The sequence below is a fragment of the Coffea eugenioides genome, chromosome 2 (genome assembly GCF_003713205.1).
Source record: "Coffea eugenioides isolate CCC68of chromosome 2, Ceug_1.0, whole genome shotgun sequence".
NCBI classification, from domain to species: Eukaryota; Viridiplantae; Streptophyta; class Magnoliopsida; order Gentianales; family Rubiaceae; genus Coffea; species Coffea eugenioides.
In genome coordinates, this window is record NC_040036.1 from 637,209 (window position 1) to 664,580 (window position 27,372).

The window sequence follows — 27,372 nt, forward strand, 5'->3', positions numbered from 1 at the left end:
ACACTCAAATTTTTTTTTCCCTCTCCCTTGTGAGTGTTAGATCGTCCCCATACTACTCTAAAGTCTAAATGAGTAAATATCCACACATCTATACTTAGTTGTTTTTTGGAAAACCAACTAAAACTTGCTTTAACTGTGAGCAACAAATTGCCCCATATTAAATATTTCCCATGATTTCTCATACCAAAATAATAAAAATAAGGAAAATCAAATAGTGTTCAAGTCATTAGAGGGAAAAGAAGAATTAAAAGGAGAGAGGACTGACGACTAAGGACAATAAGACAGCATCACGGGTTCAAGTCATTAATGAGAGTCAATGGGGCAGCTGTGGCGTACTGTGATAGACGGTAAATCAAGAGCAATGTGAATGATGATGATTAGCATAAATGATTAGCCAAGTAGCAGGCCGGCCTCGTCCAGTAAGTAGAAATCAGTAATAGAGAAGAAGTGACTGAGCGTAATTTTGTTAAAGGGCCCAAGTCGGAATGGAGGAAGAGAATTTCCAATTTCTGATCCGTAAGAGAGCCTCTAAAATTTCTGGTGGGCACCTAAAGTCTGAACCACAAAACAACGGAGTCACCCATCCATACCCCGCTCCGTTCATGGCCAACCAATCATCCCTCTGTCAACTTTGTCTCCAACCACCATCTTTACCACCACCGCCGCCGCCTAAACTACTGCTGCTGGCTGTAACTGAGCAATTCAATTGAAAAATTCATTCACATGTCTTCACATCAGTCACCACCACCACCACCATCTTTACCTCAGCCGCACCACCTTCAACTCCAATCTCCTCATCATCTCCCCAAAAAACCCATCACTTCACTCCCAGACTTCATCTTCACCGCCTTCTCCCTCTTCCTTCTCGTCTCTTCTCCCAAATCCCCCACCACCGCTTTCGTCGCCCTCCCCAAAATCTCTTTCCCGCTCAACCCTCGCAGGTTTCTCAGAATCCCCGACATGTCCCTCCCTTCTTCCAAATCCCCCAGCAACCCCAGCTTCCCTACCCCTCAATCCCTCTCCGATTGGCTCAAGCCCCGCTTGCCTTCCGACTCCTTCGCTTCCTGGGGTGTCAAGCCCGGCACCAAAAACGTCCACAATCTCTGGCTCGAGCTCTCCGAGGGCGAAACCTTGCTCGCCGATTCCTCTCCTCCCATTCGATCCCTCCAAGTCGTCGTTGTCAGGGTCATCGGCAAACATAATCGAGTCCTCCTCGAATCCCACCAAGAATTGTCCAACGGCGTCATTCGCCACCGCTGCAGGCCTCTGTCTGAGAAAATGAAGCCCGGGGAATCCGTCGAGGCCGCTGTTTCTCGAGCCGTGACAGAAGAGCTGGGCTCCGCGATTCGTGGAGATTTTGGTGACGAGGGCATTGTTAAGATTGTGCCCGATTCGTATTGCAAGAAGGTGGAGGAGAGGGTTTCTGCGTCTTATCCGGGATTACCAGCTTGCTATGTTCTGCACACGGTGGATGCTGTTGTGGAGGGCTTGCCGGAATGCGAATTTTGCACGGAAGAGGTTGAGGAGTACATAGATTCCGAGATGAAGAGAGTGGCCGAAGGTGCATTTTCGTGTAAAAAGCATTTTTGGAAGTGGGTTGATCCCTGTTCTGTTTAAACTTTAGAATCTTTGATGTGAGAGGTCAGTTTTGAGGTCTCTTGACCGGAGCAAATTTTGGTGCATCTAAGTTCTAATCCTCAAATAGGTTAGTGCTTGCCAGCAGCAGCTGAATGTATAGACACCAGCACTCTTGAATGATGGAACAATGACTGTCCTCCTTCAGCTTATATTCACTTCCTCAAGGATCTTGCTATTGGTATTTTGCTTGTGTCTGTTGTACAGTATAGGTAGATGCTCAATGAAGTCTTGATCGATTTCAAGCTAAACTGATGCTTTTACAAACATTATAGCGTTGAGAATGCTATGCCACGATTACGAACGTTCATTCCCCCTGCCTTAAATTGATTTTTTTAGTTTATGCTTCCTCAATGAGATGTCTGGTTCGTTCAAAAATAAATCAGTATGTTGTAGCTTGTGGCACAACTGTCACTAAGCAGCACAAGTTGCGTCTAACTCTGAAAATGACCCACCTGCCTGGAGGACTCAACCCACAGGGCGGGTAAGGGAAACTGGAGATTTGCTGTAAATGGCCTGAAAAATTGTGTACCACAGTGCTTGTTACATATAGATGCATAGCTAAATTAGATCAAAAAAGTGATTATCATCCTTGTGGATTCTCCAGAGTCTTGATGTTTCAAACATGATTGTTTCTTGATATATTTCCATAGAATTTTTGTGCATTTGGATTGTAGGAGCGAATGTATACAGTCGTCCACGCATGAACCAGCGGAAAATGAAATTTACCAGATTGTTACTTTAAATTGTTACTTGAACCTTTCCCACTTCAGACTTGCCAATTACATTTAATAGCATCTTTATCGTCTCAAGTTGGAATGAGAAAAATTGAGGATGATGAATGATGAGAAAGCCATGTATCTAGTCGATGATGAATGATGAGAAAGCCATGTATCTAGTCTTCGTTTTTCCCTTGTGGTCGTACATAACTGAATAGTGGGACTATTATTTATCAATTCTTACTTTTGCTTCATGTCACACTTAATTCGTAACAAGCAATTATATCCACAAATACTTCAAAGCTATTTACTTACAAAATGCAAACCAAAACTTGAAGCAAGAAAAGTTAAAAGAGTCGGGCACGAGGATGCTCATTGTGCTTCCCAGTAATAGATGACGTAGTCTATTCCATATGAGCTTGAAAAGGAAAACTTTACAGAGTAGGCAGGCAGCAGGCTTGATAGATATGCAGTCCTTGTTCAGAGGGTGATAGAACACTGAGTTCCTTGCTTTGTGCTGAGAGGGCCAGTTGGCAAGGAGGGACCAAAAGGCATGATGGCTATACAATTTACGTTGAAACGATACCTTCCGGAAACCCAAGTTCCAACCCTCCACCGGAGACGGCCATTTGCCTTGAGATTCAGTAGCAGATTCCCAGCAGATTGGTCGCGTCCTACCTCATAGCCAAAAGAAGGAGCCACAGGTAGTCCATTCCCGACCAAAGACGCTGAAAGGAGGTTGCTCTCTTCATGCGCTTGATAGAACGGTGGAAGAGAAGTATCCAGAGTGATTTGTTGGCCCTTGTAGGATGCATACACTTGTAGAATATCGTAGTAAATACCAACTTTTTTGTTGGGATTGTTGGACAGTAAAGTAGCTTGAATGGAAGAGTTGAGAAGGTGTGGACCTGAGAGGTTTAGTTGATAGATATCAGCTTCTTTGAGTGAAAATTGAGGTTTGGAGGGATGCAGAACGAGCCAGACGAGGAAGATGAGCGCTGAAAGAGAGAGCAGGAATGTGGAGAAGGTGTAGAAGAGCTTTTTGTTGAACTTCAATTTGTCAACTGCAAATCCTTGCTTATTAGCACAGTGTTTGGGAGATTTTGCATGGATTTGTGACATTTGCAGCAAGGGAGTAGTGAGGAGGGAGGGAAGCCAACGCCCGGGGGGAAGTTTACAATGCTAAGCAAAGGATAGGTTTGGGGTTTTAATAACACGAGCTTCCGGAGACGGAAAGAAGCAATTATTGTAGCCTTGCTGCTTTTGACCGGCAGCTGCTAGTGAAAATTTTGCCTCTTTTAACTTCTCTCGAATTCAATACTACTACTTTCTAAAATGCTGGGATTTGTCTGTATTATGTCCTATGAATATTGGGGGCGTTTGAGTAATTGTATATATGCTTTCGTGCGTGTTTGTGTGCGTGTGTGTGGTTGCGTGACCCTTTAACATCTGTATTAGCAGTAGTCTCCGGCTCTACGCATCTACGGGCACTTGGTGGTGGATTTGGTAAAGGCGATGCACAATCAAGAAGATATGATTAATCTTTTGCAAAAGCTGAGACTGAGCTATTTATTGTCTCACTTATTGCGCAAGGCATGAGAACTTGGTCATTTTCTGTACCCAGCCTTTTTGTGTCGAAGATCTGGACTTATGGTCCCTAATGCACTTGAATTTGCATTTCACCATGAAACAAACTAAAACTGCTGATGGACTATCAGAAGACAAGTTATAGTTGGCGGTTGGAACTTGTGATCATGCGACTCGCAAGCTGTCTCATAAAGGCTTCCTTGGTTGTTTTAGATGGGGTTTATCTGGAGTACACAGACTACCGTTTTTTACTCCCCCCCCCCCCCCCTCTCCTTTCGACAGCGGGGAGGGGGATCTTGTAATCTGCATTGCTTGGGGATCCACAGCTAAGTTTCAAGAAAATGAAGTGGTTTTGGCAGCACGAGCTATGAACGGGGAAAGCATGTGTGTTACATAAAGATATGCATGACTTTGAACTTTGCTAGCGATTGTTTATTGGTGGCTGAAACCTAAGTAAGAAGGGTTATTTCCCATCGTGAATATGCAATGCACTTTTGCTGAACATGCATGCTTTAGAAATATACCCTAAAATCATAGGACAGTGGTAAATCATACTCTTTATTTTTCTCGCCGTGGACCAAGAGGATTGATCAAAGAGGGATACAGGGGATATCTCTCTTTCAGCAGGAATCTGAGGGGAGCGCTTTCGGAATAATTGCAGAAAAAGTTGAAGCCTTTTTTTTAAAGTGCTAGTGGCAAAGATATGATAGGCTTTCCAATCAATTGGAGTTCAGTGACACTTGGTGCTGTGGTGTCCCCTCCTGTCTAATTTTGGTTAGTAGAATGATGAGTGTTGGAAAATGAACAGGCAGGCATTTCGTTTGGCTTATGGGATAATTTCAGAAAAATCCCTTGGGGGGTTTTTGTTGTCAATTTAACTTAGCACCCCTTAACTTAAAAAAAATGACTTGCCTCTCTTATTTTTAACTTTTTGTAACATTGTCAATCCATTTTAAAATATATTATTTGAAAACTCATTTTTATATAGAGAAGATGTTTTCATTCCAAATGTGCTCTTTGTTGTCTTAATTTTTTCTAAAATTAAAAGCATGTAATAGAATATTGAAAATAAAGACAAATTGTATTAATGTATAACTGTGATGGACACAATGTAACAATAGGTATATTAACGTACAAAAAATTGATTTTAAGAATGTATTCAAAGTGTTTCCAAGCCAAAAAGACTATTCCTTTTATTATGAAGTGTTTTCGGTCAATTTGAGGAGATTTTTAAAAAATTTTAAAATTTTTTGTTTAGATTTATGACTTGAAAATAATTAAAAAAAAAAGACAAAATGATTATATTTACAAACTCATTTGAGGTTTTCTCAACAGCAAAAATTATTTTTTAATTCAAAAGATGCTTATGGATATGTGTCTGTGTGTATATATACACACACATATACACACTTGTTTGAGGTGTTCTAAAGGTTCAAAATAGTGTGTTCCTTGTTGTAAAATTCTTGGATTAACTTTTATTGATTTTCTAAATTATTTAGAATCTCAAAATTTTTATTATATTTATTGTGTAGACTAATGACACAAAAGTTGTTAATAGGTTTTCCAACATTGTTAATTGCTCATCATTTCTAATTAAAAAATTGAATTGGCCAATTTTTTAAAAATTAAAAAAACTAGACTCATTATGAAATCAAAATGGTTCATAAGAAAAGGGCAATATTAGAATGAAAGCATATTCTCTATTCACTAACGAGTATTTCTATAATATATCTTGAAATGGGTTGATAATATTAAAGAAATTAAAAATAAGAAAAGCAAGTGATTTTTTCAAAATTTAAAGGTGCAGAGTAATATTGTTACAAACTTTAAAGAGATTTCTGAAATTGTCCCTTTCTTGCATAATTAACTTATGAAAGCCAAAAAGCAAGTGATTTCAAAATGTGTACTGTGTAGTTAAAAAATTTAGGGTAAAATACCAAAAACTTTATTGCGATTTGTCGAATGTTCAATCCAGGGGCGGAGCCAAAAAAAAATCTTAGTGGGGGCAAAACTAACACTAAAATTTTTTATCCACTCTTTTTCTAATTTTTAAGCAAAAAAAAAATAAATTCACCAACAAGTGCAAATGATATGTATATTACATGAAAAACATAAAAAGACAAACTCAAAATTATTAATGGAATAATAATTTTATTTCAAAAACAATCTAAACTATTTACAATTGTTCACGACGAGTTTTCATATTTTGATAACAGTTTACAACTTTCTCATTTTCAACTTCCCCAAGTAACTTCTTTTATTGTCATTTTTTGCACTTTCATTATCCTTGGCTTCTTCTTTATTAGATGACTCTTTTTCCATTGATTTCCTCTTGAAATATCTCTCCATAGCTAAAGAAATTAAAATCAATATATAAGATACTAATCCAATTAAAATATTAAATGTACAATAAAATCTATCCAAGAACTATTTTACAAGTTAAAGTTATTTATTAAATGACTTATTTATTCATTACTATATCAAATCATTAATCACAACATATGAACCTAATCAAGTTAATTAGACAAAAGGATCCATACAAGAATAATTTAAAAGTTAAAATATATGTCAAATGACCCTCTATTCATCATTACATTATCTCCATATAAGAAACTAATCAAGGAAAATAAAAAATAAATTATAAATCCATAAAATCACCATTTCACAAGTTAAAATATTTATCAAATAACCCATTTATTAGTTATTACATTAACTAATCAATTTTCAAATTTCTCTACAACAGTAATAGTCTCAAGCTCTAGAAATATATTTGCAAACAAATTTAAAATAATAATAATAAGAAGTAGTAATTGTTTAGAACCTGATTTTGATGGTCTTCCAAAATTGGTGAAAAGAGTTGCAAATCAGTGGCGGATCCAGGTCCCAGAAGATCAATTGATTCTGATGCAATTTCTAAATCGAACAAAGTGATCAAGAGAAAGAGTAACAAGTTTCGGTTGTGGAAGAAAAAGTGGCTCTCATATGTTGGGGAGTGGGGACAACCAAGAGCCAGAGGAGGAAAGGGAAATTGGGGAGTGGGGACAAATGAAATAAATGATTAATGATAATTGGATGAAGTGATAAAAAGAAAGAGTAGTTAGTTGGGTGTGGAAGAAGAGGAGCCGTGGGTTGTGAAGTGAAATGGGGGACCACAGGAGTAAAGGGAACTTGGGGAGTGGGGACCAAAAGTAATAACTGATATAATTGGTACTTGGCCTTGTTGGGGGAAAATGGGGACCAGAGGAGGAAAGTGAATGATATAAATTTTGTGACCTATTCTTTCACAATTTTTCTAAAAAAAATTCTGGGGGGCACCTTTAAAATTATGTCAAAATTATAGAAGTATTATAAGAATTTAAGGGGGCCAGTGGGGGCCCGTGCCCCCAGTGCCCCCCCTTTAAATCCACCCCTGGTTCAATCAAAGTCACTTTGATTTGGAAACCTACGTTATAGTGCAAGTTATGTAATTATATCAGTACCAACAAGAGAATGAATTTTCCTTGCAGCTGACATCCTATTTTGATGGAATTCTCCACTAATTCGTGAAAGAATTTGGGAAATTTTGAATTTAGGGTTTTTTTTGTTTGCTTTCACTCTCTCTATCTTTCTCGATTCTTCGGATTGCAAGTCTAAGAATGAAGAAAAATTTTCATGATGTAGTCATTTATAAAAGGATAATATTGATATTTTATGTGCAATCATTAGATTGGATGTTTTTCATGTAATTTTCAAGGAGCTACAGCGTAAATTTTCAAATCAGAGGGAGTTAAATTAAATATTCGGTAAACTACAATGAGCTTTTTTGATGTTTTACCAAAGAATTTGAACGGCGTGCCAGTGTACTCAATGGACCTTTCCCCGTAATTGCTTACATAGCTGAGATGGATTCTCCCTTCATTAGTATAGGATATTATAGGTAATGTCCCTTGTAAACTTTTTTTTTATTTAAAAAAAAAACCAGAATAAAAGAGGCGTAAACAGAAGAAAAGGGGAACTCGACTAGTGCAAAAAGGATATCGGTCTCGATGTCGCAAGTCATCCTTAAATTGATTGAGCAGTGGCCAGTGGGGACGAAGATTTCAAAAGATGGAGAGAAAAGAGAGAGAGGACATGGAAAATATGCGAGAGGAGTTGCTTTTAAGTTAAGAAAACGGCTTTACCGCTTTTACGCCCCCACACGCTTATTTTTTGTTTGTTTGTTTGTTTAGGGAGCCAAAGCTCAGCTTTGATTTAAGCGTTGAAAAGTAGCGAAGTGGTCTTTGCAGTTATTGAGCCCATGAGTCAATGAGGAGTCCAATCCAGGGCTGGGCGTGGCTGGTTGCAGGCCGTCTATTATGCCAGTGATTTCAAGTCATTCTCCATCTCTTTAGTTCTTTCCCCTCTGAGAATCGCAAATTACAAGTCGGGCCGTATGGGCCCTGCCCAACACATGTCCACTTTAGTCAGAGGTGGCGACAAAGTTTAAATCTATTTTTCAAGAAAAAGAAAGTTTAAATATATTTAAAAGTTAAAAAAAAAAAAAAAAAGTTTGTAATGAAGATTTCCGGCCTTTTGCTGATAAAGCAAAAGAAGAATCAGGTTTTCAATGGACGACCCTTCCAACCGCCACCACATTGCATGTTTGAGAGGTGAAAACGAAACAAAAATGGCCAACATAAAAGCAAACACAACTAAAGTTGCCAAGAGACTCTTATCTAGGCAGGAGTGGACTAGCAGTACTACCACATCCGCGTCCAACTTCCAAGCTCCCCACTTCGATGGACAGCGATTCAACAACTGATGTTATATTAAAAGAGGAGGGAGGAGTTTAATCCCCACTCCTCCATCTTAAATCAACATCTTATACCAAGTTTGAATGCCAATGGAGTTGTGCTGATTTTTTTTATGCCCTCCCCATCACTATTGGCCAAAGCAAAAATTGAATGGGACGCAACACTCATAGAGGACCTTTTTCTACTCATTTCACCTGGAAAGGGATCTTGAGACAGTGTCAGCCATTGTCAATTTCTAGTTCTCTAAGATCAAGAAGAACCAACAAGCGATCTCTTAGAGATATTAGCAACCCGCTCTATGCTACGACACGATTTCAACATGGTAACAAGCAGCAACAATAATTTGCAGTGACCAAGTAATCATCATAGCCACTAGACAAGGCTATCTACATATGAACTGGCACATTATGATTCTGCTAAAAACCGGATAACAACAAACTAGTCTTAATCAAATTCTAGTCATTAGCCAAGGAATTTGTAAGTGCCAGCAACTAGCTATCTTCCAAAAAACAAAGCATCTACAAACAGGAGGACAAAGAAAGGTTGGCAAACCCCTCCGAAATATAGAGCATGCCAGGAGGAAAGGATACCAAGAACTACTATGTTACAACAATAGCTTGACATTGAGTTGACTCCGGAAGAACATGTTGCGCTTTGTCATCGATTAACTTCTGGCACCTGTACATAATTTGAACTTCGACAACAAAGGTAAATTGAACTCTGAACTGATAGATCCTAGCCCTCTTCTCTGGTTCTGAATTTGAGGTCCTCCTCCATTTCATCTGACCTTCCATTCAGATGGGTTTACCTACTTATGGGTTTTCAGGTGGAAATTCATTGAGCACTTGGCGAACAAATTGTCCTTTCACCCTTGGACGCTTCTCAGCAAGTTTTTTCCTGCTTTCATATCGCACCTGTAAGAAGCTCAGGAGATAAATTAAAGAGGTGGAGGAGTAAAAAAAAACAGAGAGAGAGAGAAACTATTCTTAAAAAGTAGCTCAAAGTATGAATTTGCAGACTTGTAGAAAATCATTAAAAAGCCAATTCTTGTGATCCCTCTAAACAGCAGATACTGGAGAAACTTATACATGCATTTGGCAGACTACTGTACACAACCATCATATAGGAAAAAAAACGGAAGACTGCCCTGCTTTCTTGAATTTCAAGTCCTGATCCCCACTTTCAAACTGTTTTATTAATTCTTCATACCCACAACCAATCAAGCTTTCAGTTTAAATGATTGTAGCAAAAGTTATAACATATCTACCTTCTTCTCAAAGCATCTTTCCTTCCGTTTCAAGCGAAATTTCGTAAGCGCCGCTTCTCTTTGTATTGATCTGATGGAATTTCCATCCTGAACTCGGAAAGCTTCTTCACTACCGCATTCTGCCGCAGACCTGAAAGGAACTGTATCTATCTTCTCATTGCTTCCACAGCACAGGCTGTGCAGGTGATTTACTGTACCATTGCAGAAACTGCTGTTTGCACTCTGATCAGTGGCAGAAGAAACATGTCCTCGGTCTTCCACTTTATGCCCCTCATTGTTCTCATTTTGATCCGTAGTATCACTGGTGTTTTGAGTCATAAGGCCAGAAAACTGCTGCTGATTTCCTGGTTGATGATTTAGCTGGTAAATTGCATTCACTCCAAAGGAAACTTCTTGATGACTAACTGAACCTGGAGGCTGCACCGATGACAGGCCTGATTGCGTACCAAACGCTTGAGGTATCAACGAACCATAGGAGTTGTTTACCCTATCAAACCTTACACCCCTTACAGGAATTGGGGCAGGTAACGATCTAGGTTGAGGGCAAGAAAATCTAGCATCACTTTCTCCGGATTGACCAATAGCCCAATCGACGTGTTTTTGAGAATTTATCATTGGCCCATGAGTGTCAGAATTATAATCGATGATGTGATTAGATAATTGTTTATCAGAATTGCTTTTCTGTTCTTTCTGTTGATTGCAAGTGCTAGGCGATGTTGAGGGTTGAGGCTGCACGTTCCTGTTAACATACCTGCATATATCAATATTCCCATCAATCAGATCAAACAAGGTTTGCATGGTCAAAGGTTAACATCTCGAGAGCCAATTAACAGAGAAAGACATAAATCAAAATACTCGAGAGATTTCTATTGTTTGTAAAGTTTATACCCAGGAAGAAAAAAATAAAAATCCTTCAAGATCTAATTTTGGTCACAGCTTTTCAATTTTGCTCATCCTCTTGACAAATTATTCCCGATTTTGGAACTTGCTTACATTTCATAGATAAACTTGTTTCCATCGCGCCCAAGGTAATATGATTAACTCAGATTGCATTATTCTCATCATCAGCACAAGAGAAGGGAATGAGAATCAAGAAGAGGCTGACCAGTACCTTTCGTTGAGTATAACTACCCTGGAAGCATGGAGTGGAGAGAGTGATAAGTGATGTAGAAAACCAACCCTTCCTACGTGTGACGTGAGCTTTCCTAATTCATTTTGCAACTCCTCAATGTTTCTTACCCCAAAAAATTTAAATAAGGAAATTCCTCCCTCAGCGGACTCCCCCCCCCCAAAAAAAAAAGACGAGCTCTTTGTTTAGAAGCCCCAAAATGTTGATTGGCCCTCTTGACGTGGATTCTAATTTCTGACTTTTATCTGTCTACCCAACTTGATTTCATTGGAACATAGCTTAGTAATAGTGCATGACACTTGACTTCATTACTGAAGGGTTTTATTTATTTATTTTTCCCTGTAGTAAAAAATAATCCAACTTAGAGTGATTCCTATTGGTTCACATATTTGGATATTCTTTCTACTTAGTTTCGCCAGCTTTCGTCATTTATTGCTTGAATACATATGACAAAACGCAAACTTGGAAAAAAGATGGAAAACACTTTCTAGAAGACAAGAAAAAGATGAACCATTAAACATCACAGGACCCTAACTCCTGGAACTTTTTGCTCGGGAGGCTAACATGGAAGAATTCCCATACGGAATAAAATTAAAATCAGATTCCTTTCAAGAAAGATGCCCAATTCTTTTATGCATTTGTATAACACCTACGCTACAGTTCTGGGGTTCCTGACACTGGTGGTTCCTTCAGTCAAATTGGATTGAGAAATTCAGCAGATAGGAACAGTTATCAGATGACCACTGTGATACAAAACGATATAGTCCAGTGCTCTCTAATATCTTGAAACGTTTACTGAGCTGACAATGTACCATGGTATTGCAAATTTCTAGCTTTCAATCTTATCGCCGCCTCTTTTATCTTACGGACTGCTAGGACTAATAATGCATAAAGCAAAACATGCCTAACAATTAATAAGAAGTACAAAGAATAGGAGACACCGCAAATGGAAACTAACCTTGAAAAGGCTGATGCATCTGAGTGGTTTAATCTATGTCTTTCATCTGCAATTTGATTTACAGAGACACTTGGAAGAGATCTTCTCAAGGAAAGATCCAATTGTGGCAACAAATCAAACTTGTTTGTACCAGCATTTGAACCAATACTTCCGTCAGTGCATTTAAGGTAGTTATCAAAAGCTCCAATTAAGTCAATTGCTTCTCTAGCAGAATCCTTGACGTTATCACGACCATGATAAGTCACATGATAGCGTTCCCAATGGACACCTGAATTAAGATCTTCTCCCCGAGCCATTTTCCCTCCATCTTTGCCACTGGCTTCTTGTGATCCTGTATTTACATTAACGCAACTGTGAATCTAAATACTTTCCTGCTAAAAAGAGAAATTGTCTTTAAAAAGATTAGAAGTAACGGCAATAAGAAGAAGAAAAGAAATTACCCTCAGTCCCATTATCAGATGCTTGCACACTCTTACTCGCATTGTCACATCCTTCTTGTTGCTCTATGTCCAAATTACTTTGCTTGCTCCGTTGCGGATGTGAGAGTCCCTGCATGCATTCCATTTCTGCTCCTTCTGTATCCTGCTCTGGTTTTGTACAAGAGCTCTGCATAACCACAAAAATGGGGAAACTTAGTGTGGAACATCACTTAGGTGCTAAGTTTGATTGCTACAACAATTATCATCTTTGGTTTTAGGGATTATGGACAACATATTGACATTCACCTGATATTAATTGACTTATTTAAAGTGTACTGATGCTAAAGTCCATGAAGCAGCATAAAATATTTGTCATCCATAACAATTTTCTGAGCAAGAGAACGTAGCCCGTCTAATTAAGGTGACGTTTTGAACGCACAAGCATTAATAACTCGCACCCTGCATTGTAAAGAATTTTGACAAATATTTACCTGGGCATCACTTCCTTTCTCAAAGCATTCTCGGTTTTTCTGGATGCAGGCCATGTAATCACTTGAATAATTACTGACAGCGTTATTTTCAGCTGTGGCCTCAACCTTCTGTTGTGCAACACTCTCGTCTGGTGGCCCCTGTCCAGCACTGCTTGCCTGATAGGACACATCGAATCAAGTTAGGATTCTACAAGATTGTTAATCGTGAGTCAAAAAAATGAACTAATTAAGAGGTGAAGTCCTGCAGAGGAGCAATGAATATGCTTACAGCTTGTCTCCTCCAGACATGCTGCCACAAATTTCTCAGCTCATTTTTCCTAACAGGTTTGACAAGAAAGTCGGCAGCGCCTCTCAACATGCATTTGTACACAGTACTAACTGAATCCTGTGAAGACATCACTTCAGAAAGGGAATTGAACATTAAATCACCGTTCAAAATGAGATGCCCAGGAAACTGGCGCAGAGATCAAGAAAATAGCAGAGAAACAAAAATTATTCATACTTATAACTGGTATGTTTTTGCAAATCTCATGCTCCATGATTAATGTGAGGAGAGCAAATCCTGAGATTGATGGCAACTCAACCTCGGTCAATATGAGATCTATGTCATGCGGTCTTCCCTTCAGTACCTCCCATGCTTTCAGGCCATCAGGAACTGCAGCAACTGATCAGGCAAATAGAACGAAAAAGTTACTAATATTTCAATAGACATTTCTATGAGGTAGAGAGGAATTTGTTTCAAATGATCAGATTGTCAGTGAGTGGACATGTTGACAGCTGAGGATGCCAAAATTTATACAAAATGAGGTCATCGGACTGTAAAAAACTGCCACACGATGATATCTAGAGTTATAATAAACATGGAAATCATGTTCTTCCACATCATGAACTTCCGCAGATAAAGCACACTTTAGGAAGCTCAAAATACACGACGCTTGTCATTTTGACTGCACTTGTGATCTGTCCTTGAAACATTTAGTTGAGTATTTGATCTGTCATTTTGACTGCACTTGTGAAACATTTAGTTCACTATTTGCAAAGGATCTCTTTCCAACCGTACCTTCATTATTTGTAAGTGAAGGAAAAAGGATAAGTAAGTGCTAACAAGAAGAAAGGCTTGCCCATTACACATAGATACCAGTTAGTATTAATTTTCTCATGACTGAAGAGAAGAAAATTTGCATAGATTGGAAGAGGCGACATCTCTTTTGATTTCTAAAAATTAGGCAGCACAAAGATCAAAAGCTGCAGCTTGAAAGCCCACTGGCATAGCCGATAAGATCCTAAATTTGCATCTGATGGTCTATTGTTATCCTAGGTTGAGCAACCAAAATCGAAACTGAAACTCAAATCTTGCATAAACAGCAAAAGCTTCCCTGACAATCAGATTACCAAAATATTCAATGCAAAGCCTGAAGTAACTACCGTTTTCACAAGCTCGAGGACTTTATGATCATATAATACGAGCTCCAACAGTTGTGGGCCAGATGTTTTGTCAGAAAGAAACATCCATACTCTCTAGTAGTACCGATCAAGCAGTAGAAGCAGAAAAATAGAGGAAGCAAGAAAAAAGAAATACTCTATCCCGCAAAACCCCCCCCCCCCCCCCCCCCCCCAAAAAAAAAAAAAAGGCATCATCTTAATAAGACCCAAAAACATAAAATTAGGCACCCGGAAGGCAGCAAGCTACCTCTGTAATTGCATTTCCTGAGAAGAGCAGCAATAATCTGTCGAGTGGAATCATCAGCCTCAACCAGCAAGACTCTGAGCACCATTTTGGGGAGAAAGCTTTCCCACCTCACAATGGAAGAAGCAGGTGTCGCTGCAGCCGACGATGCTGAACCGTCAATATTGTCGTTTGTCCTTCCCTTGCCGATTTGTGCAGCAGCACCCTCTGTTTCCTTCACTTGCAATTCCATTGCTCCACCCCCATCATCACTGCTCACCACCACTTCACCCATCCAATCCAGTGCTTACAAGATGTATTAGCACTAAATTTTGTTGAAAGAAAAAGTCTTTACTCTGTCAGATTATTCACCCCAATGAACAGGTTTTTATTGAAACATATAATAAATACTAGTAGAATGTTTGAGGAGGCCAATGGGACGCAGAGAGACTTGTGAGTAGAGGAGCAATAACCAATGAGCATGAAAAACCCAACTTCAGTGGTGATGGTTTGAAAAATATTTAATAAAAATAAAGTTCAACGTTTTGGAACGAAAAATAGTTGGATGTTGGAACAGGTGCTAGTACTGTACTATGGTAGATAGAGCAGCATTCACATTTTGAAGGAAACCTCCTAAAAAATATCTCGTCAAATTTTAAACAACTCTAAAAAGCTCCAACGATGGTAATGATCTATCGGTTCGGTGGTCGCCCTTCGCTCTCATTTAACCGCCTCAAATCTGATGGCTCACATTACTCCTCCTCCTGTGCACGTATGAATTTTTTTTATTGCTAATAAATATAAATAATAAAAAAAAGAGCCAGTGGATTTAGAGATACTGCTGCGCAAATGGGAAGCGGACACAAAATATCCGGAAGAGTCATCCATGTGTATGGCCCAAATTGGCCACGTCGAACCCAACCCCACCCCCCACCCTCTCAAATCAGAGAAAAGTATAAAAAAAAAAAAAAAAAAAGGGGTGAAAGACTTATTTCCGTCCCCCCACTCCCTCTGCCTTTCATTCGCTTGGTGGCGCTCATTTTTTAAACGTCCATCAGCCAATGGGACAGCAGCGAGGTCTGACCAATAGGACGACTACCTCAATACCGAAAATTAGGCTCAGCTCCTCTAAGATTTTCCACTATTAGAGAAACACCTCTCGAGATTTTCTAAAGCTACAATAAACTATTAACGTAATTGTGAGCATGCCTTGATAGAGTCATTTCAAATTTTATTTAGGGTACGTTTGGTTCTACAGAATTAGAATTGAATTAGAATTGAAATTCTATAGAATTGGAATTCTATGAATTGGAATTTCAAGTCATTCCAATTCTTTCGTTTGGGAAATGCATAGAATTAATACAGAATTTATTTGGAATTCCAAATCCTTTGTTTGCATGAGAGAAGAATTCATTACGAATTAGAATTGTTTTCATGAAACATTTGCTTACATAAAATTTTTCTTTTTTTCTTTTTTTATATAATAATTTCTTTTTATCTTACACTTAGCTAATTTTTACTAAAGATTTAAAAGTAAAAACCAATTTGTGCCATTAATAATTTATTTTTTCCCACTCTTATGTCAATTTCTTTGGTGAACATTTCCAGACTTAGGTTGTGCTAAGCACAGCATTAACGAGACGTGTCAACCTGACTGCCTTCTTTTGTTCAACGTATGGTATAGATATTGGCATCCAACCAAAACTGGACCTCACCTCCTTAAAAGTAAACCCCCAATGACACTAGCATATTTCTTAAAACATGGTAGAATACTGGACAGTGAATTAGTCACTAATTAACTCAAATAGTACGTTTGTAAAACAATTTAATTAACATTCTCAACAAATAAATTCAATTTACTATTCGAATTCTGAATCTAACAGTTGATGGTGGAAAAAGGTGTGGAGAAAGGTGGAAGGACCAAAAAAAACAAAAAAATCCAACATGCCTGAGTTATACTGGACACCATTTTTTTTATTGCAGACTGCAGCAGTAATTCAAAAAAATAAGGATCCAATGGCTAGTAAAGGAGCCATTGACTGCATGAAAAAGACGAAGCACTGCAAAGCTTATTTTATCACCCTTTTAATACGTGTTGGTACTCATATGCATACTTACTACTGCTGCTATTTCTGCAGTCCTGCAGTGCACTACACCTCCTCTTCATGTAGGGCAGTGCAGCACTTAGAGGCACGCCACATCCACATATACTCATTCAAAGTTCAAACATCCACCTTGTCAATTGTTTTACAAACATACTATTTGAGAAAGAATGCAAAGGTTCATGCAGCTAAAGGACAAGTCAGGGCATCAAGCCATCAACACAGGCAGCTATGTTAATCTCAATATCTAAAATGCTAGTTCATCAGACAAAAGATCCAATGTTCCATTCTTATCATCTAAAAAACAGATAGAAAATTGCTGAAATACTCCCTAGAATCTTTCTATAATCTTGTTTTGATCCATTACATAAAAAACAAAGAACTCATCAGAATTTAAAAAGTCATGGATACACAATGGAGTAGTAACAACTTCTACTTGCTCTACTTGGGCTTCCAGCAATCAGCTCAACTTTTTCTACAAAAACAACTTCAACTGGAGATTACCAAAAAAAAAATCAATTACCAATGTGCATCAATAGCCAATCCTTTTTTAAGTCATCTTGGAGACCAGAAAAAGTGTCATACTTTGTCCTGTCATTCATAAGTAAATCAATACCCTTCAAAAATTGAAATCTATCCAATTCAATTTTAGATAACTCGTCTTCCACCATTTTAGTTGTAACTTTTGAGCATTCTGAATTTAAGTACTTATCCAGTGAATCTGCCATTCGTCCCAACACTTTGTAAAGTACTTGAGAGCTAGTTAGTTTTCTCTTTGTGCCACGATCATTTGTTGAAGATGAAGCTTTTGATTTTGACCGTTGTCGAGCTAGCAGTGCATTCATAACTTCATCTTCTAAAGATCGTGAATCAGTCTCAAATGATTCCTCTACATTAGCAGACTCTTCAACTTCAGCTTCAGTATTAGCCTCAAAAACAGTTTGGGCACCCTCTCCATTTGCACGATCTTGTGAAAACAGTGTACAGATGTCCTCCCAATTTTCAACCACAATTTTTTTTCTGTAAGGAAGAATTTTTGGATTCTCACTTACTCGAGCATTCCATACATCCTCATCACGAACATCAATTCTACCTCTAGAGTAGTCCCATATTATCGTAGACCCAGAGTTACAGGACTGGAGCAGTGGGTATAAGATGTCATAGTGTTTCTCCCATGTCTTGAAACGAGATATAATATTAGCCTTTGTCACAGATATATTGAGTTTATCGAATAAAGCATTCATTACTGCAGTGTAGGCTACTGTTTTCCATGCACATTTACCATCCAATTTGTTTCCTTGGTTCATTTGGTCAATAAAACAAGTGCCCATTACACGATCCATTTCAGGAGTCCAAGTGAAATACCCTTTGCCTTTCCCTTTTGACTGAGATGTTGCTTCAGATGCCATATCTGAGGCAGATATGCACCAGAAAAACATCACAATGTCATGTTCTTAAGAACATATTTAATAGCTACTGCATTATAGAACTAAAAATGAAAGGCAAATATGCACCTGAAAAATTCATACATATGTTAAATGAAGAAAAATTCGTTCAGTGCCAACAGATATGGCAAGTTATTTCAAAGATCAGAAGTCAATGTACTTAAATTCTGTTAGGATACCTAGTAACTACACCAAATAGCTACATGCAAACTAGAACCAAGTAAAACCCAAATGTCAATAGATAAAAGATGATCTGAAGCCGTTAGCTATAACCATGTGAGTGGAATTATGGGGTGACTTTTTCTTCTTTTCTGTGGGTAGGGGAGTTGGAACTTTATGTTTGTTTATCTTTTTGGCAACGGAGTAAAAAAAATAGTACTCCTAACAATAAAACAAAAGAAAAAAGGGTGTAATCTGCATTCTCTGTGTTTATGTACAAGTCTATGAGAAAACTAATACTTGTTAAAGTGTTCTAAACAATCTGACAGATCTTAAAAAAAAAAACCATTGAGAACGCAAATAATTGTAATATGAATCAATATATGATATTAATTACAACTCATGTACCCCAATACAAATTTGATCCGGCAAACTACATTTTAACATATCCCAATACATGGAAATAATACCTCATTCTCAAGTATCATTATAAAATTCAACCCCACAAACAAGGTCAGTGCATTTCAAAAAGTGGAAAAGAACATGAACTGGATGAATGAAAAACTTAAAATCAGATTAGCAGTTTAAAAGCACATCAATTTGATCTAAAGGAAACTGAAAGGACAGTAGTTTCAATGAACAGCTCACAACACGATAAGAACTGCAAGAAAGGAACAAAATCATACCGTCTTTAAGAGCTAGTGCAAATGCAATAACAATATATATTAAGCTGAATAATGTTGAAAATCCCAACCAAATCCTTAAAGCTGACATATCCACTCCTCTTACTTCACTCTCCCTGTTGCCCCTGAAAATCCCTAAGATGTCCAATTCCCTATTAATTAACCAAACTCTCTTGAAGAAACACATCAAATCACTCTCTTGTACAAAGATTTTGCCAGTCAAAGAAATTCAGAATTCAATATTCAATGCTGCAAAGTTAAAAATCGAAGGCAAAGGAGAGCTTTTAGTTGTTACCTTCCGAACTAATAACCCAGTTCGAGAAAATTAGGCACGGGTAAGTAGAGAGCACTCGGAGCAGTCTTGCGATTGCTGAGGTGATGGGTAAATGCGTGGCAGAGCGATGCCGGAAACGGTGGTGGAAGAGGCAAAATGTTAGGGTGGAGGTGAAGGGGAGGACGCAGAGCAAAAGCACTTGCGGTTGAGGAAAAGTGACTAATTAGATCGCGAGAGAGGCTGCTTACATAGTTGACCCGATTTTAATTTTTTACCCATTAGGATCCGCGTACTAACCCGAATAGGAGGTGAAATTATGGAATTGGAATTGTAATTCTTAGGTCTTACCAAAGAATTGAATTTGTGGAATTGATGGCTCATAGAATTCAAATTGAATTCTAATTCTCTCACATAGATAGCATCCAAACCGAAGATTTGGAATTGATGCTCCAATTCTAATTCTAAGCCTCCAATTCTGTAGGAACCAAACACACCCTTAGAATAATTATTATAATATTTTTTGAGATGTGATGTGTATATCAGATAAAAATATAATAAATTATTATTAAAAAGTGATTGAAAAACATATCTATGGTTCAGACAAACTAATACATATTTTAAAAAAATAATTTATATCCAAACATGCCTTGTTTCTTTACCACATGAATTTCTTTATATAACAACACAACAAGTCACTGTGGAATGAATTCTTTGCTGAGGATTTCTATACATAAAAGCAAACATAAATTTAATTGGGCCAAAAAAAAAAAGGAATGTTGTTTGTTTGAGTGGTAGACGTTTTGATTTGTAAGAGTTAAAAACCTATTTTAAAGCTAGATACATTAATAGGTAAAAAAAAAAGAATGTTGTATTAAACCAATTATTAGGTAGGGATTTTATTTACTCTTATGCATCCTATTTTACCAAAATATAAAGGTTTGAGAAACTAATTAGAAAAGTCGTAATAATTAATGTTTGTATTAAAGCAAAAGTGTGAGGGTGGATGTACGTAGTTTTACTGGAAGTCAGGGACGGGAGTACAATTAGGGCGGATGATATGAGACGCCCGCAGTAGCTAATTAACTGTACCCAGCCTGCCATCATACAGATTAATATCTCGAGATATTTGTGTGGGAAGAGAGTTGTTAAGGTAATGCGCGGGAGGGAATGGGTCCCAGGAAGAAGATATTTTGGAGCGTTAGGGGATCTGGACGCTCAGAAGTCTCATGGACGGAATGTTGCCAAGTGGAGACGCCATTTGGGATCTTTTTTGTTTTGTGGCTGCGAAGGTGTCAAACGCTATCTCTCTTTCCACTGCAGAAACCAAATTACGCGTCCCCAACCTAGTGGCCAGTGCTTGAGCCATATTAAAAAACGCTTCCCTATTGGGTGCAACTCTGCAAATCGGAATCGCACGCTAATAAGCCCAAATCATCAACCAAAAATATAAATAAATAAATAAAGGTCCTCTTTTTGATTCCGAATTAGTGGTGCTGGTTTGGTTTGGTTTGTTGGATGGCCGACTTTTAGTGGAACGCCCTCCTCCTCAGCCTCCTCCCCCACCGCTAATAGGTCCTGTACTTATCAACAAATATCTTTCCTTCTCCTTTTTTCCTATTGGGAGGCTCTCAAACGCCCTCAGGCACAAAAATAGAAAAATATCTCAGAGGTTTCCTTGCTGCTATTGGCCATCTAACGGTGGGCCCAATCGTTAATTTCTCTCCGGCTAGGATTGATTACGCGATCTCATCCTTGCTTGCCTCTTTCTTTATCCACTAAAAAATAAATACTACTACTGTACCATACTAGTCGAGTCACCCATGACTAGTGATCGCAATGAATCAACTTTGCTGAATATTTTAAAACAACTATGGCCTGGCCGTTTGACAACTGAATTTTTTTTAGGTGTTTATCTTAAATTTTATTGTAAAAATTATAAAAAAAATTTTAAAGTATGTAATTTTTTTAATATTTTGAAGCGTATAATTTAAAAATTTTTAAAAATTACTGTAACTAAAATTATTTAAAAACTTATAACAGATAAATTTAACAAAAAAAATCATTCTGCTGCGGCCCCCACACACAATTGTGAACGAAGGAGGATGGATGCGTCGCTCATTGCCGTGCCCCCTATTTCATAGACTTAAGGGTGTAGAATATATCACATGGGTTTTTAAACTCTTTAAATTGTTGCATGCCATTTAGTAATTTTATTTTTTTATTTTCACAAAAAAAGTTTAGATGAATATAGCTCTAATCAGTATCACGAGTCAAAACATGTCTCGAGATTATACGTCGCTTATAGGGTTTTTATATGTAGACATCCACATGTGACCTTTTTTATGAGAACGTGACCTGTCTTTATTAACTAAGCCAATTTGTGTATCCGCATTGCATGCCATTTAGTTATTTCATGTCGCGTGAATGTATATATCGTAGTGACAATTTTGGAAAAGCACGCGAGCCTATTCTTGATTTCTCCTCCATTTTTCTCCACATTGATAATAAGAACTCCATATCTCCATTTTACTTTGAAATAATCTTTTTTTAACAAAAAAGATTCATTCCTTCGGTTTTTTTTCCCCAACTTATAACTCAAAAAAAAAAGGTAGAAAAAAAGCATACATTTCTCTCATTGGGTCAAATTAAGTCTTAAAACGTTATTTGATCGGACACAGCGTTAGCAAATAAAACATTGGAAAATGTAACTAGGTTGAATTTGACCGTGGAATCAGAAGTTGAGTGAAGAAATATCTTACAGGACTAAACTCCAATTTTCTAGAAAATTTACATAAAAGTCAATTTAGACTCGCTTGGGCAAGGAAGTGGAGATTGATGCGGGCCACGCTTAGTGGAGGAAGGTGAGAAGTATAAATACACGCAATGGACTCCTTACCAATTTTTTGACGAACGTAAATCTAAAAGATAGCTTCTTTTTTTTTAATCTGCCATGAGATTTTTTTTTTTGTTTTTGTTTTGGAAGGACTGCCATGAGATTCAAGTAACTTTTGTAAGTGTAGTTTTCCTTCTCAAAAGTTAAAATTGAACTTAGTCACTCCTCCTGTAAAGTGTAGTGCCCAGATACTGCATAGGCATTCTCAAAACTTAAATTAAATTGGCTTCTTTCTTGGATCCTACTTAGTATTGTCCTTCGCTTAAAAATGGGCCTCAACTCCTGGGTTGGAGAAAACGAAAGGAGGCAGAAATAAAGAGTGGCTGGTTTGGGCCGACCACTGTGGGTTGACTGACATCACTGTTTGACATTGAAGATAAAACCCCAATTTTGGGAATGGTGGTGGAGGGGGACGGAAACTCAAAACTTATCCATTGAAACTTGGACACAAAGTGAGAGTGATGGGCAGAGAGGAGAAGGGGTGGGGACCATATTGGATCGGATGTTAGTCCTTGCTGTCACGTGTCCTTGTTCCATGACCCACCCCATCCCCTGCCCAAACCACGTCCGCCTCCTCTTCAACAAACACTCCAATAAATATTATCAGCAGTGTCTCTGTGTGCGAACACTGAACCGCTCCAAAATTTTTTCAAAATAAAAATGGCAAAATCTTGAACCTTACCCAAGCGGACTCTCTCCCTCTTTCTTTCCTGGCACAATTCTGCTCACTCACTGCTAGTAGTGTACTATTACTAAATACTACTCCTGCAGGGGGCTACTCGCCTGTCGCCGTTTTTCCTCATCCCCTCCTCCTCCTCCAAAAAGAAAAACCCAGGACATATTGCAGCATTTTTTTCTTTTAACGAGTAGTATTTTGTTAGCAAGTGGCACCCAGAATTGTATTAAAAAGGAAAAAAAAAGATTAGATTCTTCTTCTTAAGAGCCTTGCCTTTTGTTTGTTTGTGTTTGATCGAGTAATCTTGAAGAATCTGCAGAAATGGCAGCGGTTTCCCCAACTTTACAATCGCCTTTCCGCTCTCCCCACGTCTCCCGCGGTACTATTACTCCTTCTGCCTCGCTTACCACCAGCTCTTCCTCTATGCCTCCACTTCTTTGGTCATTGTCTTCCAGCACCTGTTACAGCTTCTTAAGCTCAAGGTTCAGGACCCTTGACACTATCGCTTTCAAGATTCCCCCTCCTCCCACATCCTTCCCCATCCGGATGTCTTGGGATGGCCCTCTCTCCTCTGTCAAACTAATCATTCAGGGCAAAAACCTTGAGGTATCCAACCCCCTCTTTTGAATCTCTTTTCTTTGGTAAAAATCACCTCTTTTATCTTTTTAATCCAATTGCGTTCCCACCCAACTTTAATATTTTCTTTTGTCTTTGCCCCTTTTGGTCCCAAGGGGGAGATGTGAATCTCACTGGCATTTGCAGTCGAACATTGATAATTTTTTCTCCCTATTTACGTGATAAACATTCAAGATACATTTTCTGTAATTGCAATGTATTCAGTACTGATACTATTGTGCACGCAGCAATTATACGCTTTCCTTCCTTTCGTATGTACAAAGTTATTTAGACGCTGCGTACTTTTACAGTTAGCTCCAGCAGTGAAGAGTCATGTGGAAGAGAAGTTGGGCAAGGCTGTGCAAAAGCACAGCCATCTGGTGAGGGAGGTGGATGTCAGGTTGTCTGTCCGAGGTGGAGAATTTGGAAAAGGCCCCAGAATCCGAAGATGTGAGGTATGCTGCAGCTCATGGGCAAATTTTCAACAAGTTTCTTGATCCCAGGAATTTCTGTGTTTGCTTTACTTAAAGTTGAGATTACGTTGTCAGGTAACCTTGTTTACTAAGAAGCATGGTGTCGTTCGGGCAGAGGAAGATGCAGAGACAGTGTATGGAAGCATAGATTTGGTGGCATCCATCATCCAGAGGAAATTGAGGAAGATCAAAGAGAAAGATTCAGATCACGGTCGTCACATGAAGGGTTTTGACAGACTCAAATTCCGAGATGTTGGCGGTGCACTACCAGCAGCAGCAGTTGAAGAGGGCTTAGAGACGGTTTCCGAGGCACAAGATAAAGATGAGGACATTGCCAATGAGGTTCTCCTCTCTCGTTTATATCGTCGTTGTCTTTACCCTGAGTATTCATGCTTGTTTCATACTATGATTTTACTTAACCGCTTGTTTCTGTTTTTGGTGATTCCAATACGTGCTTTACAAATTTAATCATCGCTGGTAAAGCAAAACACTACTCCAGTTAGAAATGTTTTATCTAGTTTATGAGCATAATAATGGCCAAGTATGTTGGGATTCCAGTTCCGTCCACAAGTAGTAGGTTTAGTGGTGGAGCACACCAAATCTGCCTTAGCTAATGAAAGGTAAGGCAAGTCTGTCTCTTTGATATTTTCTGTTCTTTCTTTCAGAGACAGAAAGAGATAGAAACAGTTATAGCTAATGATGCCTATATTCTACAGCGTTATCATTTTTTTTTCACTTTTATTTTAAGGCTATGCCATCCTGAGGTGCTGCTAAATGGATGGATCTTATTAAATCCATGAATGATAGATGATCGAACCGCCGAATCGGAATTGGGTGCTATCATATAGCTTTGTATTTTCTAAGTTCACGAGTTGGAGATAAGCGGACTCGAACCGCTGACATCCCGCAGGGTATTCATCATAGTTTCAATGCTAGCAATTATCTTTGCCACTTAGATAAGAGCAAACTCAAGTAACAAAAACAATATGCTGCATTACATTCCACGATGGATTGACTAGTATTAGTGAGCTAACTAATCAAGTATTCATGTACTTTCTGAATCTTGGTTGGGTGACTCATCTAGTCAAGAGAGCGTTGATGTGTCTTTACCTCTGCCTGCACCTATCTGATCCAGTAAAGCAGCTTTTTATCTTCAAGCATTTCTCATTATTCCCGACATGATCGATCAGGAGGGATTCTGTTTATTCTTTTTTGGTTCACATGTGTTTGGTTTTTAGCTAATTCACTTGAAAAAGATCTTTGGTTGGTGCTTTACATCTGTTGCTGGATGATAGTTAACGATTTTGCAGCATTGATAGATATTTCCAGTAGTTGAAGAATCCAGCAAATTCGTTTGTCCAACTAAATTGTGGGAGGACATAAACTGATCTTCAAATCTATTTTATGGCAAACCCCATTGCAGTGACTTCTGTTGCATGTGAAACAGTTTTATTATTATTATTTTTTTATCAACATGTTGTTGTCAACTGAGTGCACTAGATTAGGATGCTGTGCTGTGCGACAAATGTAACATATCATGACAGCCTCTCTGTATAAACTGGAAGGACTGTGCTATTGATTTTTTGTTTGGTCGTAATTAGATAACTGTCTTGTTTACTAGTTTGCATGCATTTGTGACTCATCCGTTGCAGACACGATACGAGTAGGTGTCAAATTCAGAGAACATAGAAATATGTTTTCATCAGTAGTATCGTGCGCTTTGAGTTGGTACCTCATTCATCTTGGTACCAACTAAAAATCTGACATCATGGATGACGTGCCATGTAAAGTGTAGCTTCTTGCGTTTTCTCAGAGAGTCTCATGCCTTGTACCGGTTGCAGATTGTTCGTACAAAATACTTTGACATGCCACCTTTGACTGTAAGTGAAGCGATTGAGCAGCTGGAAAATGTGGATCATGACTTCTATGGTTTTCGGAATGAGGAAACTGGTAAAGAATATAGGTTCTATACATTTTATATATGTTTTATTTTAAAATCTTAGCATTATGATGTTCCTCTTGTTTCTGATTGTTGTATCCCTTGTTGCAGGCGAGATTAACATTGTGTACAAAAGAAAAGCTGGAGGATATGGACTGATTATTCCTAAGGGGAATGGTAAAGCAGAGAAATTGGAGCCGCTGACAGTTGAACCAGCTAGAGAACCTTCCATGGCAGAGTAGAGGCATATGCTGTAAGTGATTAAAACCAAAGTATACTTTATAGCAAAGAGTGCAACTCTGAGTAGAGGCATTATTGTAGCTTACGAGAAGGAATTTTCTGCTGCAACTTGAATAGGGCCGTGTAAGATGATCTTGTATATAGACTGAGGAGAAACATTGGGTTAGGCGTCTGCCTTCTTGTACGGTGAGGTGCAGTGTGCCGTTTACTGCTTATGGCTGAAAGCAGGACCGCTTACGAAAAACTGGATTTGTTTCCTTCTGAAATTTTATACAGAAAGATGGATCTGAATTACTACTTTTTCTTCTCTTGATCCAACTTCTTGTACCCTCGTGTTTTCATGCATGCTTTTTATTTTGGTCTACTTTTTAGCATTTTTACCAACATTTTGCTAAAGAAAGTGTAAGAATAATCTTTTTCTGAAAAGCGCAAGTCTGTGGAATTATATAAGCAAAAAAGTAGTTACCAAATCCAAATGGGAAAGTTTTTAAATTCTTAAGAAAGTAAAATTGAATGCTACCCAGGAATTGTACCGAACGTTGTGTTCTTGCTTGCATTCCACGAGATTTTATCCCCGCGGCTACATGTCTACTAACCCTAGGAATGGCTCGGAAAGAAAAGGTCTTTGGAACTTATTCATTTCATTCTAACGTTTGGTATGGTTCGTGGGAAACTTCTTTCCCTTGGAATGTTTGTTGCAATTTTTTTTTCCTGAAATTTCATTCCTCAAAAAAAAAAAAAAACCTTGGGGAAAGTCCTTTCCACCTTCATCCTAGAATACCTAAATAGTAGAATGAAAATCAAATTTGTCCTCGTAAATTTTTACACTGTATCACGATATCTTGGGTTATTTATAAGCTCAATTAATATTTGAATATGATTTTTCATAATAATAAATTTTCCTTATATTTAAAATATTTTTGTTTTATACAAGGAAATAAATGCTTTAAAATACTTTATTCTTTGACTTTTGAACAATTGTGCAAGACTTTTTTTGAATCTTATCAAAATTGAAAATAGATTAAAAATAAATTATAATTGCTTGACTTCTTGTAATTTATATTTTACGTTTTTGGTTTTTTAAATTTTTTGCAAATTATATTATATTGCTAGTAAATACAAAATTTTAACTTAAAAAGCTATACAATAAAATAAATCAAGTATTACAATTGAAGTATTTTGATATGAGTCTTCATTTATTTTTGAAGTAAAAATATTAAAATTTCACGT

The 27,372-nt window shown here is 38.0% G+C and overlaps 5 protein-coding genes across 6 annotated transcripts; 2 read left to right on the forward strand and 3 right to left on the reverse strand.

Moving 5' to 3' along the window:
- Window positions 1-424: 424 nt before the first annotated feature.
- On the forward strand, window positions 425-1,989 carry LOC113761129. Its single transcript, XM_027303984.1, has one exon. The coding sequence runs from the start codon at window positions 724-726 to the stop codon at window positions 1,615-1,617; it is 894 nt and encodes a 297-aa protein (XP_027159785.1). The 5' UTR covers window positions 425-723; the 3' UTR covers window positions 1,618-1,989.
- A 572-nt stretch (window positions 1,990-2,561) lies between these two features.
- On the reverse strand, window positions 2,562-3,694 carry LOC113761994 (NDR1/HIN1-like protein 26). Its single transcript, XM_027305220.1, has one exon. The coding sequence runs from the start codon at window positions 3,474-3,476 to the stop codon at window positions 2,835-2,837; it is 642 nt and encodes a 213-aa protein (XP_027161021.1). The 5' UTR covers window positions 3,477-3,694; the 3' UTR covers window positions 2,562-2,834.
- A 5,339-nt stretch (window positions 3,695-9,033) lies between these two features.
- Window positions 9,034-15,288, reverse strand: LOC113761192 (two-component response regulator-like APRR5). Its single transcript, XM_027304061.1, has 8 exons — window positions 14,668-15,288; window positions 13,480-13,641; window positions 13,246-13,376; window positions 12,978-13,133; window positions 12,508-12,673; window positions 12,068-12,398; window positions 9,981-10,731; window positions 9,034-9,627 (listed from the first exon to the last, which is right to left on the reverse strand). Exons 1-8 carry the CDS (start codon window positions 14,936-14,938, stop codon window positions 9,526-9,528), a joined length of 2,070 nt encoding a protein of 689 aa, XP_027159862.1. The 5' UTR covers window positions 14,939-15,288; the 3' UTR covers window positions 9,034-9,525.
- A 1,972-nt stretch (window positions 15,289-17,260) lies between these two features.
- LOC113761960 lies at window positions 17,261-18,154 on the reverse strand. The gene has a single exon (XM_027305169.1). The coding sequence runs from the start codon at window positions 18,152-18,154 to the stop codon at window positions 17,261-17,263; it is 894 nt and encodes a 297-aa protein (XP_027160970.1).
- Window positions 18,155-22,819: 4,665 nt separating this feature from the next.
- LOC113761953 (ribosome-binding factor PSRP1, chloroplastic) lies at window positions 22,820-26,436 on the forward strand. Of its 2 annotated transcripts, XM_027305158.1 has the most exons (6): window positions 22,820-23,481; window positions 23,802-23,945; window positions 24,039-24,305; window positions 25,805-25,913; window positions 26,014-26,155; window positions 26,260-26,436. In XM_027305158.1, the coding sequence occupies exons 1-5, from the start codon at window positions 23,197-23,199 to the stop codon at window positions 26,142-26,144; spliced, it is 936 nt and encodes a 311-aa protein (XP_027160959.1). In that variant the 5' UTR covers window positions 22,820-23,196; the 3' UTR covers window positions 26,145-26,155; window positions 26,260-26,436. The 2 variants fall into 2 exon arrangements, with proteins under 2 accessions (XP_027160959.1, XP_027160957.1); XM_027305156.1 differs by having other exon boundaries at window positions 26,014-26,436.
- The last annotated feature ends 936 nt before the right edge of the window (window positions 26,437-27,372 follow it).

Excerpts from the sequence above, each read along its gene's own strand:
- LOC113761129 (XM_027303984.1), top strand. The coding sequence starts at position 724 with ATGTCTTCACATCAGTCACCACCACCACCACCATCTTTACCTCAGCCG.
- LOC113761994 (XM_027305220.1), bottom strand. The coding sequence starts at position 3,476 with ATGTCACAAATCCATGCAAAATCTCCCAAACACTGTGCTAATAAGCAA.
- LOC113761192 (XM_027304061.1), bottom strand. The coding sequence starts at position 14,938 with ATGGGTGAAGTGGTGGTGAGCAGTGATGATGGGGGTGGAGCAATGGAA. Across the intron at positions 13,642-14,667 it reads CAGGAAATGCAATTACAGAG|TTGCTGCAGTTCCTGATGGC; the intron begins GTAGCTTGCTGC and ends TTGCCTGATCAG. Across the intron at positions 12,674-12,977 it reads AGAAAGGAAGTGATGCCCAG|AGCTCTTGTACAAAACCAGA; the intron begins GTAAATATTTGT and ends GTGGTTATGCAG.
- LOC113761960 (XM_027305169.1), bottom strand. The coding sequence starts at position 18,154 with ATGGCATCTGAAGCAACATCTCAGTCAAAAGGGAAAGGCAAAGGGTAT.
- LOC113761953 (XM_027305156.1), top strand. The coding sequence starts at position 23,197 with ATGGCAGCGGTTTCCCCAACTTTACAATCGCCTTTCCGCTCTCCCCAC. Across the intron at positions 23,482-23,801 it reads TTCAGGGCAAAAACCTTGAG|TTAGCTCCAGCAGTGAAGAG; the intron begins GTATCCAACCCC and ends GTACTTTTACAG. Across the intron at positions 25,914-26,013 it reads TTTTCGGAATGAGGAAACTG|GCGAGATTAACATTGTGTAC; the intron begins GTAAAGAATATA and ends CCCTTGTTGCAG.